This window comes from Aquarana catesbeiana, linkage group LG11 (genome assembly GCF_042186555.1).
Source record: "Aquarana catesbeiana isolate 2022-GZ linkage group LG11, ASM4218655v1, whole genome shotgun sequence".
NCBI classification, from domain to species: domain Eukaryota; kingdom Metazoa; phylum Chordata; class Amphibia; order Anura; family Ranidae; genus Aquarana; species Aquarana catesbeiana.
This window is the reverse complement of record NC_133334.1, coordinates 3,473,597-3,487,347: the sequence shown is the minus strand read 5'-3', so window position 1 is coordinate 3,487,347 and position 13,751 is coordinate 3,473,597. Positions and strand designations below refer to the sequence as shown.

General features: G+C 45.2%; 2 protein-coding genes across 2 annotated transcripts in view; both read left to right on the top strand.

Moving 5' to 3' along the window:
- Positions 1 to 13,751, top strand: part of NUCB2 (nucleobindin 2) — a 202,963-nt gene that overhangs the window by 105,668 nt on the left and 83,544 nt on the right. The gene's annotated exons all lie outside the window — the stretch shown is intronic.
- The window catches only part of LOC141111809 (hemicentin-1-like), an 89,168-nt gene that overhangs the window by 30,818 nt on the left and 44,599 nt on the right, over positions 1 to 13,751 (top strand). The window contains exons 4-5 of the mRNA XM_073603952.1: positions 3,784 to 3,891; positions 4,391 to 4,858. Of these exons, the coding sequence (XP_073460053.1) occupies positions 3,784 to 3,891; positions 4,391 to 4,858 (576 nt within the window). The remainder of the gene's footprint in view (positions 1 to 3,783; positions 3,892 to 4,390; positions 4,859 to 13,751) is intronic.

The following is a 13,751-nucleotide window of genomic DNA, read 5'->3' as shown; positions in this document are numbered from 1 at the left end:
CTGACATACATACACTGACCTACCTACCTGACATACACACACTGACCTACCTGATATACATACACTGACCTACCTGACATACATACACTGACCTACCTGACATACATTCACTGACCTACCTACCTGACATACACACACTGACCTACCTACTTGACATACACACACTGACCTACCTACCTGACATACATACACTGACCTACCTACCTGACATACACACACTGACCTACCTACTTGACATACACACACTGACCTACCTACCTGACATACATACACTGACCTACCTACCTGACATACATACACTGACCTACCTGACATACATACACTGACCTACCTACCTGACATACATACACTGACCTACCTGACATACATACACTGACCTACCTGACATACATACACTGACCTACCTACCTTACATATACACACTGACCTACCTACCTGACATACATACACACACTGACCTACCTGACATACATACACTGACCTACCTACCTGACATACACACACTGACCTACCTACCTGACATACACACACTGACCTACCTACCTGACATTAGGGATGAGCCGAACACCCCCCTGTTCGGTTCGCACCAGAACATGCGAACAGGAAAAAAAAGTCTATGGGACAGGAACATGATTAATCAAAAGTGCTAATTTTAAAGACTTATATGCAAGTTATTGTCATAAAAAGTGTTTGGGGACCCAGGTCCTGCCCCAGGGGACATGGATCAATGCAAAAAAAAGTTTTAAAAACGGACGTTTTTTCGGGAGCAGTGATTTTAATAATGCTTAAAGTCAAACAATAAAAGTGTAATATCCCTTTAAATTTCGTAGCTGGGGGGTGTCTATAGTATGCCTGTAAAGGGGCGCATGTTTCCTGTGTTTAGAACAGTCTGACAGCAAAATGACATTTCGAAGGAAAAAACATTTAAAACTACTCGCGGCTATTGCATTACCGACAATACACATAGAAGTTCATTGATAAAAACGGCATGGGAATTCCCCACAGGGGAACCCCGAACCAAAATTTAAAAAAAAAATGACGTGGGGGTCCCCCTAAATTCCATACCAGACCCTTATCCGAGCACGCAACCTGGCAGGCCGCAGGAAAAAAAGGGGGGGACGAGAGAGCGCCCCCCTCCACTCCTAAACCGTACCAGGCCACATGCCCTTAACATTGGGAGGGTGCTTTGGGGTAGCCCCCCAAAACACCTTGTCCCCATGTTGATGAGGACAAGGGCCTCATCCCCACAACCCTGGCCGGTGGTTGTGGGGGTCTGCGGGCGGGGGGCTTATCGGAATCTGGAAGCCCCCTTTAACAAGGGGACCCCCAGATCCTGCCCCCCCCCTGTGTGAAATGGTAAGGAGGTACTTACCCCTACCATTTCACTAAAAAACTGTCAAAAATGTTAAAAATGACAAGAGACGGTTTTTGATAATTCCTTTATTTAAATGCTTCTTTCTTCTATCTTCCTTCATCTTCTTCTTCTTCTGGCTCTTCTGGTTCTTCCTCCGGCATTCTCATCCAGCATCTCCTCCGCGGCGTCTTCTATCTTCTTCTCCTCGGGCCGCTCTGCACCCATGGCATGGGGGGAGGCTCCCGCTCTTCTCTTCATCTTCTTCTCTTCCTTATCTTCTTCTTTTCTTCTCTTCTTCTCTTCTTCATTTTCTTCTCCTTGGGCCGCTCCGCACCCATGCTGGCATGAAGGGAGGCTCCCGCTGTGTGACGGCGTCTCCTCGTCTGACGGTTCTTAAATAACGGGGGGCGGGGTCACGGGGAATGCCACAGGAAAGTCCCGTCATGTCCCGTGCATCAGAGGGGGGCGGGGTCACCAGGTGGCCCCGCCCCCCATTATTTAAGAACTGTCAGACGAGGAGACGCCGTCACACAGCGGGAGCCTCCCTCCATGCCAGGATGGATGCGGAGCGGCCCAGAGAAGAAAATGAAGAAGAAGAGAAGAAAAGAAGAGAAGAAGATGAAGAAGAAGATGAAGAGAAGAGCGGGAGCCTCCCCCCATGCCATGGGTGCGGAGCGGCCCGAGGAGAAGAAGATAGAAGACGCCACGGAGGAGATGCTGGAGGAAGAACCAGAAGAAGATGAAGGAAGATAGAAGAAAGAAGAAGCATTTAAATAAAGGAATTGTCAAAAACTGTCTCTTGTCATTTTTAACATTTTTGACAGTTTTTTAGTGAAATGGTAGGGGTAAAAACTTACCATTTCACACAGGGGGGGCCGGGATCTGGGGGTCCCCTTGTTAAAGGGTGTTCCGCGGCATTCGAATTTGCCGCGAACACCCCAAATTGTTCGCTGTTCTGCGAACTTGCGAACAGCCAATGTTCGAGTCAAACATGAGTTCGACTCGAACTCGAAGCTCATCCCTACCTGACATACATACACTGACCTACCTGACATACATACACTGAACTACCTACCTGACATACATACACTGAACTATCTACCTGACATACATACACTGACCTACCTACCTGACACGCACTGACCTACCTGACATACACTGACCTACCTGACATACATACACTGACCTACCTGACATACGTACACTGACCTACCTACTTGACATACATACACTGACCTACCTACTTGACACGCACTGACCTACCTGACACACACTGACCTACCTACCTACCTGACACACACTTACCTACCTGACACACACTTACCTACCTGACACACACTGACCTACCTGACATACACTGACCTACCTACCTGACATACACTGACCTACCTGACACACACTGACCTACCTACCTGACACACACTGACCTACCTGACACACACTGACCTACCTACCTGACACACAATGACCTACCTACATGACACACAATGACCTACCTGACATACACACAGTGACCTACCTGACACACACTGACCTACCTGACACACACTGACCTAACTACCTGACATACCCTGACCTACCTACCTGACACACACTGACCTACCTACCTGACACACAATGACCTACCTGACCAGGAGACGGACTTCATGTGTCCTGCAGCTCAGGCGTGGTGTGTGGTGTGCGTTTGCACCCATCATCACAGCAGGCAGCCAGAGGAGGAGAGGAGAGCCGCCCGCCTGAACGCAGAGCGGGGATCTCACAGTGATGGTGATCTCACAGCGCAGCGGCCGCATTGTAATTCCCGCCTTCTGGAGCCTGCAGCGCCTATGATGGACCTCACACATCCCGCGGTCCCACCATTGGACCAGTGGGACGTCCATCATAGGCGCTGCAGGCTACAGAAGGCGGGACCTGCTATGTGACTCGGCGTCACTCGGGATCAGATCGGTCCCCGCTCGTCGCTACTAATATAGTTGTGCATGCCTGAGACCCGGGGCTTTTCGGGGACCCATTTGGGGCTCCAGCCCCCCCCTCCCGACGCCACTGAGCGATGCCACTGCTTGTAGTGTCCCTTCTGCCTAAGGGTGGAGCTGCCCCCCTGAAAAATGCTGCCCAAGACACATGCCTTGTTTGCCTCATGGTAAATACACCCCTGCCTCTCATGGGCAGAACATTGACTGACCCCCGATATCATATACTGGCCATACTAGCAGCTAGTCACAGGCCTACATCTCTCCCTTCTGTCCTCTTTTAGCACATTGCTTCCTATTTTGCACAGGCAGGTAAGCAGCATTGGTGTCATTTCAGGTGCTGTCAGGTACCTCAGCATGTTCAGGGACCTCCAGCACTAACAGATACAATCAGACAATAATAATTGAGGTTTTGGAAATGTTTTTACTTATATCATGTTTTATTCTTCATTATTACAGAGAGAGAAGATAACACCGGAGCCATTGTAGGCGCTGTGGTCCTGACAATTCTGATCGTGTTATTTCTGGGTGTATTGGGTTTCCTCTACATCAGATTTATAAAGAAAGGTAAGGAGTGTGCACCGTCTGTTCATCATCAGATTCTGATTGGCGTGTTGTACTGTTTGTGTCGGGATTGTTCCAGGAAATAAGCAATCAGCTGATCATATGTTGTAAGAGCCGACAATCGTTCTGGATGTTTTCTTTATAATAGTGACCTTGCTGGGGCTCCATAGTGATCGTATGTCTCCATCTGATGGAATCCAGCTAACAATATCATTATCTTTATGGTGCCCAAAGCACCTCATACCCGGCAGGTCTAATATCTGAGATCCCATTTCAGTTTCCATGAATAGAATATTCAGTACTGTGGGACCTAAGCCTTAAATTTTATTAACAGGATTTTCCACCTTCTGGTGACTATTGTTTTGTATTAGTTTCTGGTATCATACATTCTTAGCTTTTTATTATTTTTTTCCCAATACCTCCAGTAGAGGTGCCCTATCCATTGTTCTTAGACAAGATGCATAGTAAATGTAATAATCCGTACAATGATTTCCTCTTGCAGATCCCCCCATTCTCTCTGAGATTACCGGGAACGATGAGCTGATTGACTTGAACAGGACGACTCTGACATGTCAGATTATGGACTTCAAACCCAACAACATTGAAATCTCTGTGTGTATGAGAAGATTCGGGGAGGAGGTGATAAGGACCATCTATACCTGGAGGTCTGGAGGTCACCTCACTCTGGTCAAGATAAGTAGAGATGATGGAGGAGGAGATGAAGATGTTGTAGATATGGAGGAGGGGAGACAACTGATGAATGGATCTGCAGGACATGAGGACATCCCTCTACAGCTGGAGGTGACTCCTGTTATCAGTAGGAAGAATCTTGGTGCATTCACCTGTCAGTGTTCTCTCCAGATAACTCCCAGTTATGACCTGGATAAAGAAGCGGAATTGTCTGTCCATGTAAAACACCCGGCACTGACATCTCCGGTCTCAGTACAAAGGACACTCAAAGTCACTGGAGGTGAGACTCTTCTCTTCTACATGAAATGGTTCTGAGCATCCCCAAAGGAGCCGCTGGAAATTTGCCTAGGTTTTTTCCCACATGCCGGGTGTTAGGGTTACCCCTAACACCCGGCATGTGGGAACGGACTGATAGATATGCCATTGATCATGACAGAGAAGTCAGGGGAAGGGGCATGTGGGGGAGGAAATATTAGGGGCTCAGTTATAGATAGATTCAGTTTGAGGAAGTGGTTTAACATCCAGGTTGATATGTCTGTTAGTAAATCAGTGAGGAGATTGATGGGGTGAGCTGAGGGGTAGAGAGATAGATTTGGGTATCATCAGCATATAAATAGTAGAGAAGCCATGGGAGGCTATCAGCTGACCCAGGGAGGACGTGTAGGTTGAGAATAGTAGAGGTCCAAGGACAGAACCTTGGGGGACCCCAACGGTAAGAGGAGTTGGAGAGGAGGAAGTGGAGTTGTAAGTGACACTGAATGTCCGGTGAGAAAGGTAAGATTCATACCAATGGAGAGTGCAGCCATGGAGACCAAGCAAATTGAGTTTTTTGAGGAGGAGGGGGTGGTCAACTTTATCAAAGGCAGCGGAGAGGTCCAAGAGTAAGAGTGCAGAATAATGACTGTTGGTTTTGGCTGTTAGTAAGTCGTTTGTGAGTTTTAGGAGGGCAGTTTCTGTGGAGTGCTGTGGATGAAATCCAGACTGAAGGGGATCAAGAAGGTTATTCTCAATGAGGTGGTCGCTGAGTCGGTTGTAGACCAAACATTCAAGGAGTTTGGAGGCAAAAGGGAGTAAAGAGGTTGTTAAGATTGGTCAGGTCCAGTGAGGCCCTTTTTGGTATGGGAGTGACTAGCACATGTTTTAGAGGGTTGAGGAAGATGCCAGTAGAGAGGGAGAGGTTGAAGATATGAGTTAAAGAGTGTAGGATAGAGACAAAGGGTGACCGTAGTATTTGAGAAGGAACAGGGTCCAAGGGGCAGGAGGTTAGGTGGACGTTAGAAAAAAGTTTAGTGATTTCCTCTATAGTAGCTGGGTTAAAAGAGAGAAGTATTGATTGTGCAGGAGGAGGAGTGTAAAGTGAGGGAGATATCTGTAGAGTGGAGATCTCCAGACGAATTGTCTCAATCTTATTTTTGAAGTGATTAGCAATCTCCTGGGCAGTGAGTAAGTTAGTGGGTGGAGGTAATGGAGAGCGAAGTAGAGTGGTAAAGGTAGAAAAGAGTTGACGGGGACTGCGTGAGAGGGTGTTAATGAGAGTGATAAAGTAGGCCTGTTTGGCAGTGTGGAGGCAGGAATGGTATTTTTGGAGGTCAGATTTATATTGACTGAAATCTTGCTGTGTCTTACGTCACAGACACTCAAGAGCGCGGCTACGTTTTTGAGGCTTCTGGTATTGTCTGTCTGCCAGGGTTGTAGCGGTTGGGGTCCAATTCGGTGTGTAGTGAGGGGGGTGAAGGTATCCAGGGTGGATGACAGTGAACTGTTGTAGACAGAAGTGGCCCTGGTTGGGGAAGGACAAGGATAAGATTTTGTCGTAGAGACAATCTGTAGTAGAAAAAAGAAGAGAAGGGTTAAGATGGCGAAGGTTTCTACAAATAGTTTGGTAGTTGGAAGGCAAGGAGGAGGAAGACAATGAGAGAGTGAAACTAATAAGGTGGTGATCAGAGAGAGGAAAAGGAATATTGGAGAGGTTGTGCAGAGTGCATAGGTAGGAGAATATAAGGTCAAAGCAGTTGCCAACAGAGTGAGTAGAAGCGCGTGTCCATTGTTTTAGGTCAAAAGAGGAGGTTAGGCTCAGCAGCTTAGAAGTACCGGGAGTGTTAAGATTAACAGGGATGTTGAAGTCACCAAGAATGATTGTTTGGGATTTCAGAAGAGAGAAAGTAGGGTAGCCAGAGAGAAGTCCTCAAGGTCCAGGGGGCTGATAGATCACAGCAATTCTCAATGAAACTGTAGAGAATAGATGAATACAAAGAGCTTCAAATGAAGAGAGGGACAGAGAGGGGGGGGGATGAAGAACCTGAAAAGTGGTTTGAGGGGATAGGAGGAATCCAACACCACCTCCTTTCCATCCACTAGGCCTGGGAGAGCGAGTCCACAGGAATCTCCACTAGGCCACCATAGGAGAGAGAAGCAGGAGAAGGAAGGTCAGATTCTTGAATCCACGTCTCAGTAATTGCAAGTAGGTTCAGGGAGTTTATGATAAATAGGTCATGGACGGTAGTGAGTTTGTTACAAACAGAGCGGGCATTCCAAAGGGCACAGGAGAAGGGGAGGCTGGTTCTAGGCTGAAGAGAAATAGAAATGAGATTGTGTGGATTGCGGCTGCTATCAGAGGTTGGGGGGTGCTGGGTATTGAAATGGCAATGTTTACCTACCTCACTTATACGCTTAATGATACATAAAATAAGTGATTAAAACTAGAGGTCGACCGATATATCGGCCGATATTTGGTGTTTTTTACTTAATCGGCATCGGCCGATTGTGCTGATAAAAAAAGCCGATATAGCTTCAGCGCAACTTGCAAAAGACTTCTGTAATAGAAGTCAGTGCAAGTTGTCTGTGTGAAGCGACTTCTCCCCCTCTCTGGGCAGCCAAATCTGATAAAAAGAACCTGAAGGATACAATGTTTACAATTATGAATGAACTGAGCTCCCTGTGTAGAAGCTCTCAGTTTAACCATTTAAAGACTAAATCTTTTCTGACATTTGTTGCTTACAAGTAAAAATCCTGTATTTTCTGCTAAAAAATCACTTAGAACCCCCAAACATTATATATATTTTTTTTAGCAGAGACCCTAGGGAATAAAATAGCAGTTGTTGCAATATTTTATGTCACACGGTATTTGCGCAGCGGTCTTTCAAATGCAATTTTTTTTAAAAAAATACACTAATGAAATAAAAAAAAAAACTAAGCAGTAAAGTTAGCCCATTTTTTTTTCATCCAGAAGTTTTGATTACCTGTTTTTGTGTATTTAATATTTAAGAGAGGTGTTTTTTTTATATATTTTTTTAAATCTAAATTCTACATACAAATGAACTGATTGGAGGTTTGTTTTGTTTAATAAATGTTTAAATGTAAAAAAATTTCCATATCACTGAAGGTTGCTTTCACACTGGAGCGGGCATGCCTTGACGGTAAAACGCTGCAAGTTTTAGCGGCTCTTTACCATCGTTTTAGCATCGCTATTCGGCTGCTAGCGGGGCGCTTATAACCCAGCTAGCGGCCGAGGAAGGGGTTAAATGCACCCCTGAAGCGCCTTCATTTCAATGTGCAGGAGTGGTGGTATACACGGCTCCAAAGATGCTGCTTGCAGGACTTTTTTTTAACATCCTGCCAGCGCATCGCCTCAGTGTGAAAGCACTCGGGATATCACATTGAGACTGCAGGGGAACCGTTTGACAGGCACTTTACAGGCGCTATTTTTAGCCCAAAAGCGCCTGAAAAACGCCCCAGTGTGAAAGGGGTCTAACTGTTAGATTTTATGAGATGAAGGTAAAAAAAAAAGAAAAAAAAAAATCGGCCTAATATATCGGCCCAAAAAAATCGGCATCACATATCGGCCATCGGCCACCGCGATTTGTAAATATCGGCATCGGCATCGGCCAGAGAAAAACCCATATCGGTCGACCTCTAATTAAAACCTTTTATCTATATATGAATTAACTAATGCGGTTGCAGCTGTTACGGATAGGCTTAATAACAAATGATAACTGTGCAAAAATAATAACAATCAAATTTATTTATACAGAGGAGAAATGTTAGAATAATCGCATATTACCAAATATAGCATAGTGATGTTACCAATACAGTGTTGCCAGTCTACAAAGATAATTAATGCAACAAGGAGATATGGTTACAATTGACATACACATACTATTAAGTTATTAATGCAATTCCTAGTATAGAAAAAGTTTAGATAAAAGAAAAGAGACCAAAGATAAAGATAATACAGATACATTACCTAGACAGCCCTTATGTTACCATTCTTGTGGTGGGGGGGGGGGTTTATACCCCCCCCTGCCCCTACTTCTTCCAATCCAGGTTCTACCCCCCCCCCCCGGAACCTTGTCATTGGTCCAGAGTTGCATCAAATTCTGATCTGGCTGTAATTTCAAGTCTAGTGCATCATCATGCTTCCCACACAAGCAAGAGGCTATGTCTGAAAACCCGATTACCTGTGTTAAGCCTTATCTCTTGATTTACAACAGTCAGCCCTCTTTGATATAACATAAATAGCATTTCAAGGACTTGTGATCAGGTAGAGCCACAATGTCTGAAATAGCCATCTCTACAAACAATAGGGTAACTTAGTTACTATGCAGACAACAGATCAAAAGACGTTGGTCTTTTAAGTATTAAGTCATACATCCCTATAAAACATATATATATATACCCATATATACACACATATACATATACACACATACCGTAATATATATTTATATATATATACACATACCGTATATACTCGAGTATAAGCCGAGTTTTTCAGCAGATTTTTTTGTGCTGAAAATGCCCCCCTCGGCTTATACTCGAGTCAAGCACTTTTCTGCAGTAGAGAATGACATTTTCCGAACCGACTTTGGGGCCCCGTATCTTGCGGCCACTTGGTGCTAGGAACCCCAAATTTGTTGTGCAAACCCAGTGGAACTAGCACTACAACAAGCTGGGGGTTCCTACCACCAAGTGGCCCAGAGATACGGGGCCCCAAAGTCGGTTTGGAAAATGTCATTTTCTGCTGCAGAAAAAGTGCTTGACATTTTCGTAACCGACTTTGGGGCCCCTTATCTCAGGGCCACTTGGTGCTATGAACCCCAGCTGGATATGTTATAGTGCTAGTTCTACTGGGTTTGCACACCAAATTTGGGGTTCCTAGCACCAAGTGGCCCTGAGATACGGGGCCCCAAAGTCTGTCAACTGTGTCCATCTGCAGCAATGTCCTTTCAGGACCCTTTGGGTCCAGAGACCCCAAATTTCGGCTGCAGCTAGGGGGCATCTAGGAACCCTTAACTGCGGAGTTTGAAGTTCGGGGAACCTATGGCTGCAAATGGGCACAGTGAGGCTGCAAATGGGCATTGTTGACCCTCTTTTTCACTTACAGTAGCTGCGCATTTCTCACCCTAGGCTTAAACTTAAGTCAATAAGTTTTCCCAGTTTTTTGTGGTAAAATTAGATGTCTCAGCTTATATTCAGGTCGGCTTATACTCGAGTATATACAGTACATAAAACGGGGCATGGTAATTTAATTAGAAAGTCCTCACAATGGTTCCCTTGAAGCTCCTTGATATAAATATTAATTTCAATATTTCCATGTAACAAAACGTCCCTACACTCCGCTTGAGTGCTTTCGTCATATACCACTTCCTCCCAGTCTGAATATAGATATCAGATATTCCAACCACTCACAAGCACAAAACAAGACGATACTTGTTTAGTTGCTGAACATAGAGTGTTTATTAGAACCAAAATACAAGTCTTATATACAGTAGAAGAGGAGGTCCCCCCTCCTGCTCATATTACTCTAACAATACACCTGTAACCAGAAACAGAATTGACATGAGCTAATTAACTAATCCCTTAAAGCAGCCGATGTGACTCCGTGTCCTCCGAGCATTGTTATGATTAATCAGGATTTCACTACAGGTCAGACTTGTTGTCACCGAGCTTCACACAGTAGATTATACATTATCATAAGTATAAACACAGGACACCTTCACACAATAGCAGGAGTCGGCCTGTCTCCTACATTGTACAGAGGACAATGTGATCAGCTCTCTCAACTAACATGTTGAGTTCAGAATCAAACAAACCAAGAAAAGTCTTTACATATATCCTGGGAGATATTGTGGATAAATATTACTGTCCCATTTTAAGTAATCCAAGATATATTTTCTCAGTCCTGGCACAGGGTGACTTAGACAAAAGAGGTCTATGGGGAGCTGAAACAAGGTAATCCCAACCTTTCCAAGGAATTCTTGGTTCCTCGGCCCTCTCGTCACATTCCACATCAGTATGTTGTGTGGTATGGGTCCAGGATTCTCAACCAGGCAGGTTGAGGGGCTCCAGGGTATTTGCTTGTTTGAGAGTGTGACAGGAGTCACTGTTGGGCACAGGATGACTGAGAAAATATATCTTGGATTACTTAAAATGGGACAGTAATATTTATCCACAATATCTCCCGGGATATATGTAAAGACTATTCTTGGTTTGTTTGATTCTGAACTCAACATGTTAGTTGAGTAAGCTGATCACATTGGCCTCTAGAACTGGGTAGGAGCCGGACAGTCTACTCCTACTATAGTTTGTTGCCTACTAGGCTGAGGAGGGAGGAGATCACTGTTTGTATTGTTAATTGTAATTAGCTTCTGCCATTGTGAGAAGGTGTCCTGTGTTTATACTAATGTGTGAGGATCAGTGATAACAAGTCTGACCTCTAGTGAAATCCTGATTAATCATACAATGCTCAGGAGGGCACGGAGTCACATCGGCTGCTTTAAGGGATTAGTTAATTAGTTCATGTTAATTCTGTTTCTGGTTACAGTTGTATTGTTAGAGTAATATGAGCAGGAGGGGGGACCTCCTCTTCTACTGTATATAAAGACTGTATTCTGGTTCTAATAAGAGAGTCTGATTCCTGTTTGACCCTCCGTACAGAGCCTCGTCTCGTATTTGGGGGGAAGAATTATTTGTATGGATTTCTTGTTCGGCTGATTGGAGTGTTCAGTAGCTGCCTTTGTGTTCGGGAATAGAATGTCCTAAACGGCTTTAACCCCTTTCATACTCAGGGTGTCGTTACAGAGAGGAAACTGGCTTTTCAATTTCCTCATTATTTAGTAAAGTCCGCTTTGGGACCTGGAGCCCGGGGATTTCTTAGAGAACCGGGTGGGATGAAATCCCCAGTCCTGGGTCCAGGTTTTGAGACTCACCGGCACACTGATTGTTCAGGTGTGTGTGGGCCTGATAGTAGAGTCAGGACCATGGTTCTGGGCTCCACCCTCCTGAGGAGTCCAGGCTTGCAAGGGATAACCCAGAGAGTGCACTGAAGTAGCCAGGGAGTAAAGGCTGCACGGTGAAAGCCAGAGACCTGAGTCTGAGGTCGCTGACAGTAGGCAGGAGAGCTCCATGTGGGAACCTGAGCAGTGATGCATCTGCTGCTGAAGAGAGTCAGGTGGCTCGGTATTTTTGTTTGCAATGCTGCATGTGTAAGCCAGGAGGCTGAATATCCTTTTATTTAAAGCTGATGGTGAAAACCCCCTGCAAGGAAAACCACTTTAGTTTCTGGAACTTTGTTTGTTTTTCTTTAATAAAAGTGGACCAAAGAGAGGCCACAATAGTCCTGATACCCAAACCAGGCAAAGATCCAGGATACCCAGAGTCATACCGCCCCATTTCCTTATTACAAGTAGACGTTACTCGCCAAAATACTATCCATAAGACTAAATCAAGTAATACTCTCCTTAATACACACAGACCAGACAGGGTTCATGCCAGGCCATAATACCCCCTTTAATCTTAGGAAACTATTTATTAATCTGCAGACCATACATGACAATGTTGGAACAAGGGTAGTGGTAGCACTAGACACAGCCAAAGCATTTGACTCAGTGAAGTGGAGATGCCTCAAGGGATATGGTTTTGGGCCAAGTACATCAGATGGGTTCAACTACTGTAACTGTACCAATACCCAACAGCTAAGGTAGTGGTGAATGGGTGGCCGTCTCAAGTGTTTGACCTCAGCAGAGGCACGAGACAGGGCTGCCCACTTTCCCCACTCCTATATGCACTAGCTGCGGAGCCCCTTGCTATGTCCATCTGTGCAAACCCAGAGATCAGAGGGCTAACACTCGGGCCTGTGAAAAAATCAGCCTTTATGCTGATGACACTTTGCTCTATCTGACCGACTCTGGCCCTTCCTTGCACAACGCTCTCCAAATGATCGAACAATATGGAACTTTTTCCGGCCTGAAGATTAAATGGGGAAAGTCTCAGATTCTACCAATTGATAATTTCCCCCCCTCAGAATCCCAGACCAATGTGCCACTCGAGCAGGTTGACGTAATTAAATACCTCGGTATACATATACCCAGAATCCCAGCAGGTTACATTGCCCTGAATATCGAACCACTATTCTCCCTAATCAAGTCTAAAATACAGACCTGGACCTGCTTTCCCCTTGGGGTATGGGGTCGTATCAACTTGATAAAGATGGTACTACTACCCTAGGTGCTTTATGTTCTCTGGCAGTTCTCCTTAAACCCTTGGTGTGGGGGAATAATAGACACAAACTTTCATGGCAGACACTTAAAAACCTGACCGACATGGGCGGCACAGCCCTTCCGGACTTTAACCACTACTATATAGCCGCACAATTGTCCCAACTCTTCCATATTGACAAGACAGACAAAGAACGCTTCCTTGCCCTCTTATGCCCTCGTTGGGCACAACACACTGGGGACCAGATAACCGCCATTTCAGTGGGCACAGGGAATATGGAGACGAGGGAGCACAGACAGTCCCTACTCTATCACTATAGACGCATATGGGATATGGGAACATCTGCCAAATTAGAAATACCATCACACAATGACTACACGCCACTCTGGCACAACAAGCACCTACACGAATTTAACCGTATCCAGAACTCAGAACTCTGGGCCTCAAGGGGCATATACTATCTGCATCACTTGATCGCTGATGGGTCTTTTAAGACCTTCGATGTTCTTAAGGAGGAATATACGCTTCAAAATCAAATGTTTTTTCGCATCCTCCAGGTCCGACATGCGGCCCAGACGCAATTTTCACAATCCCTTCCACAATCCACTCCCAATCCTATTGTAGCAATAATTAAGAGCACAGACCCCAAAAACCTTATATCATGCTTCTACAACATG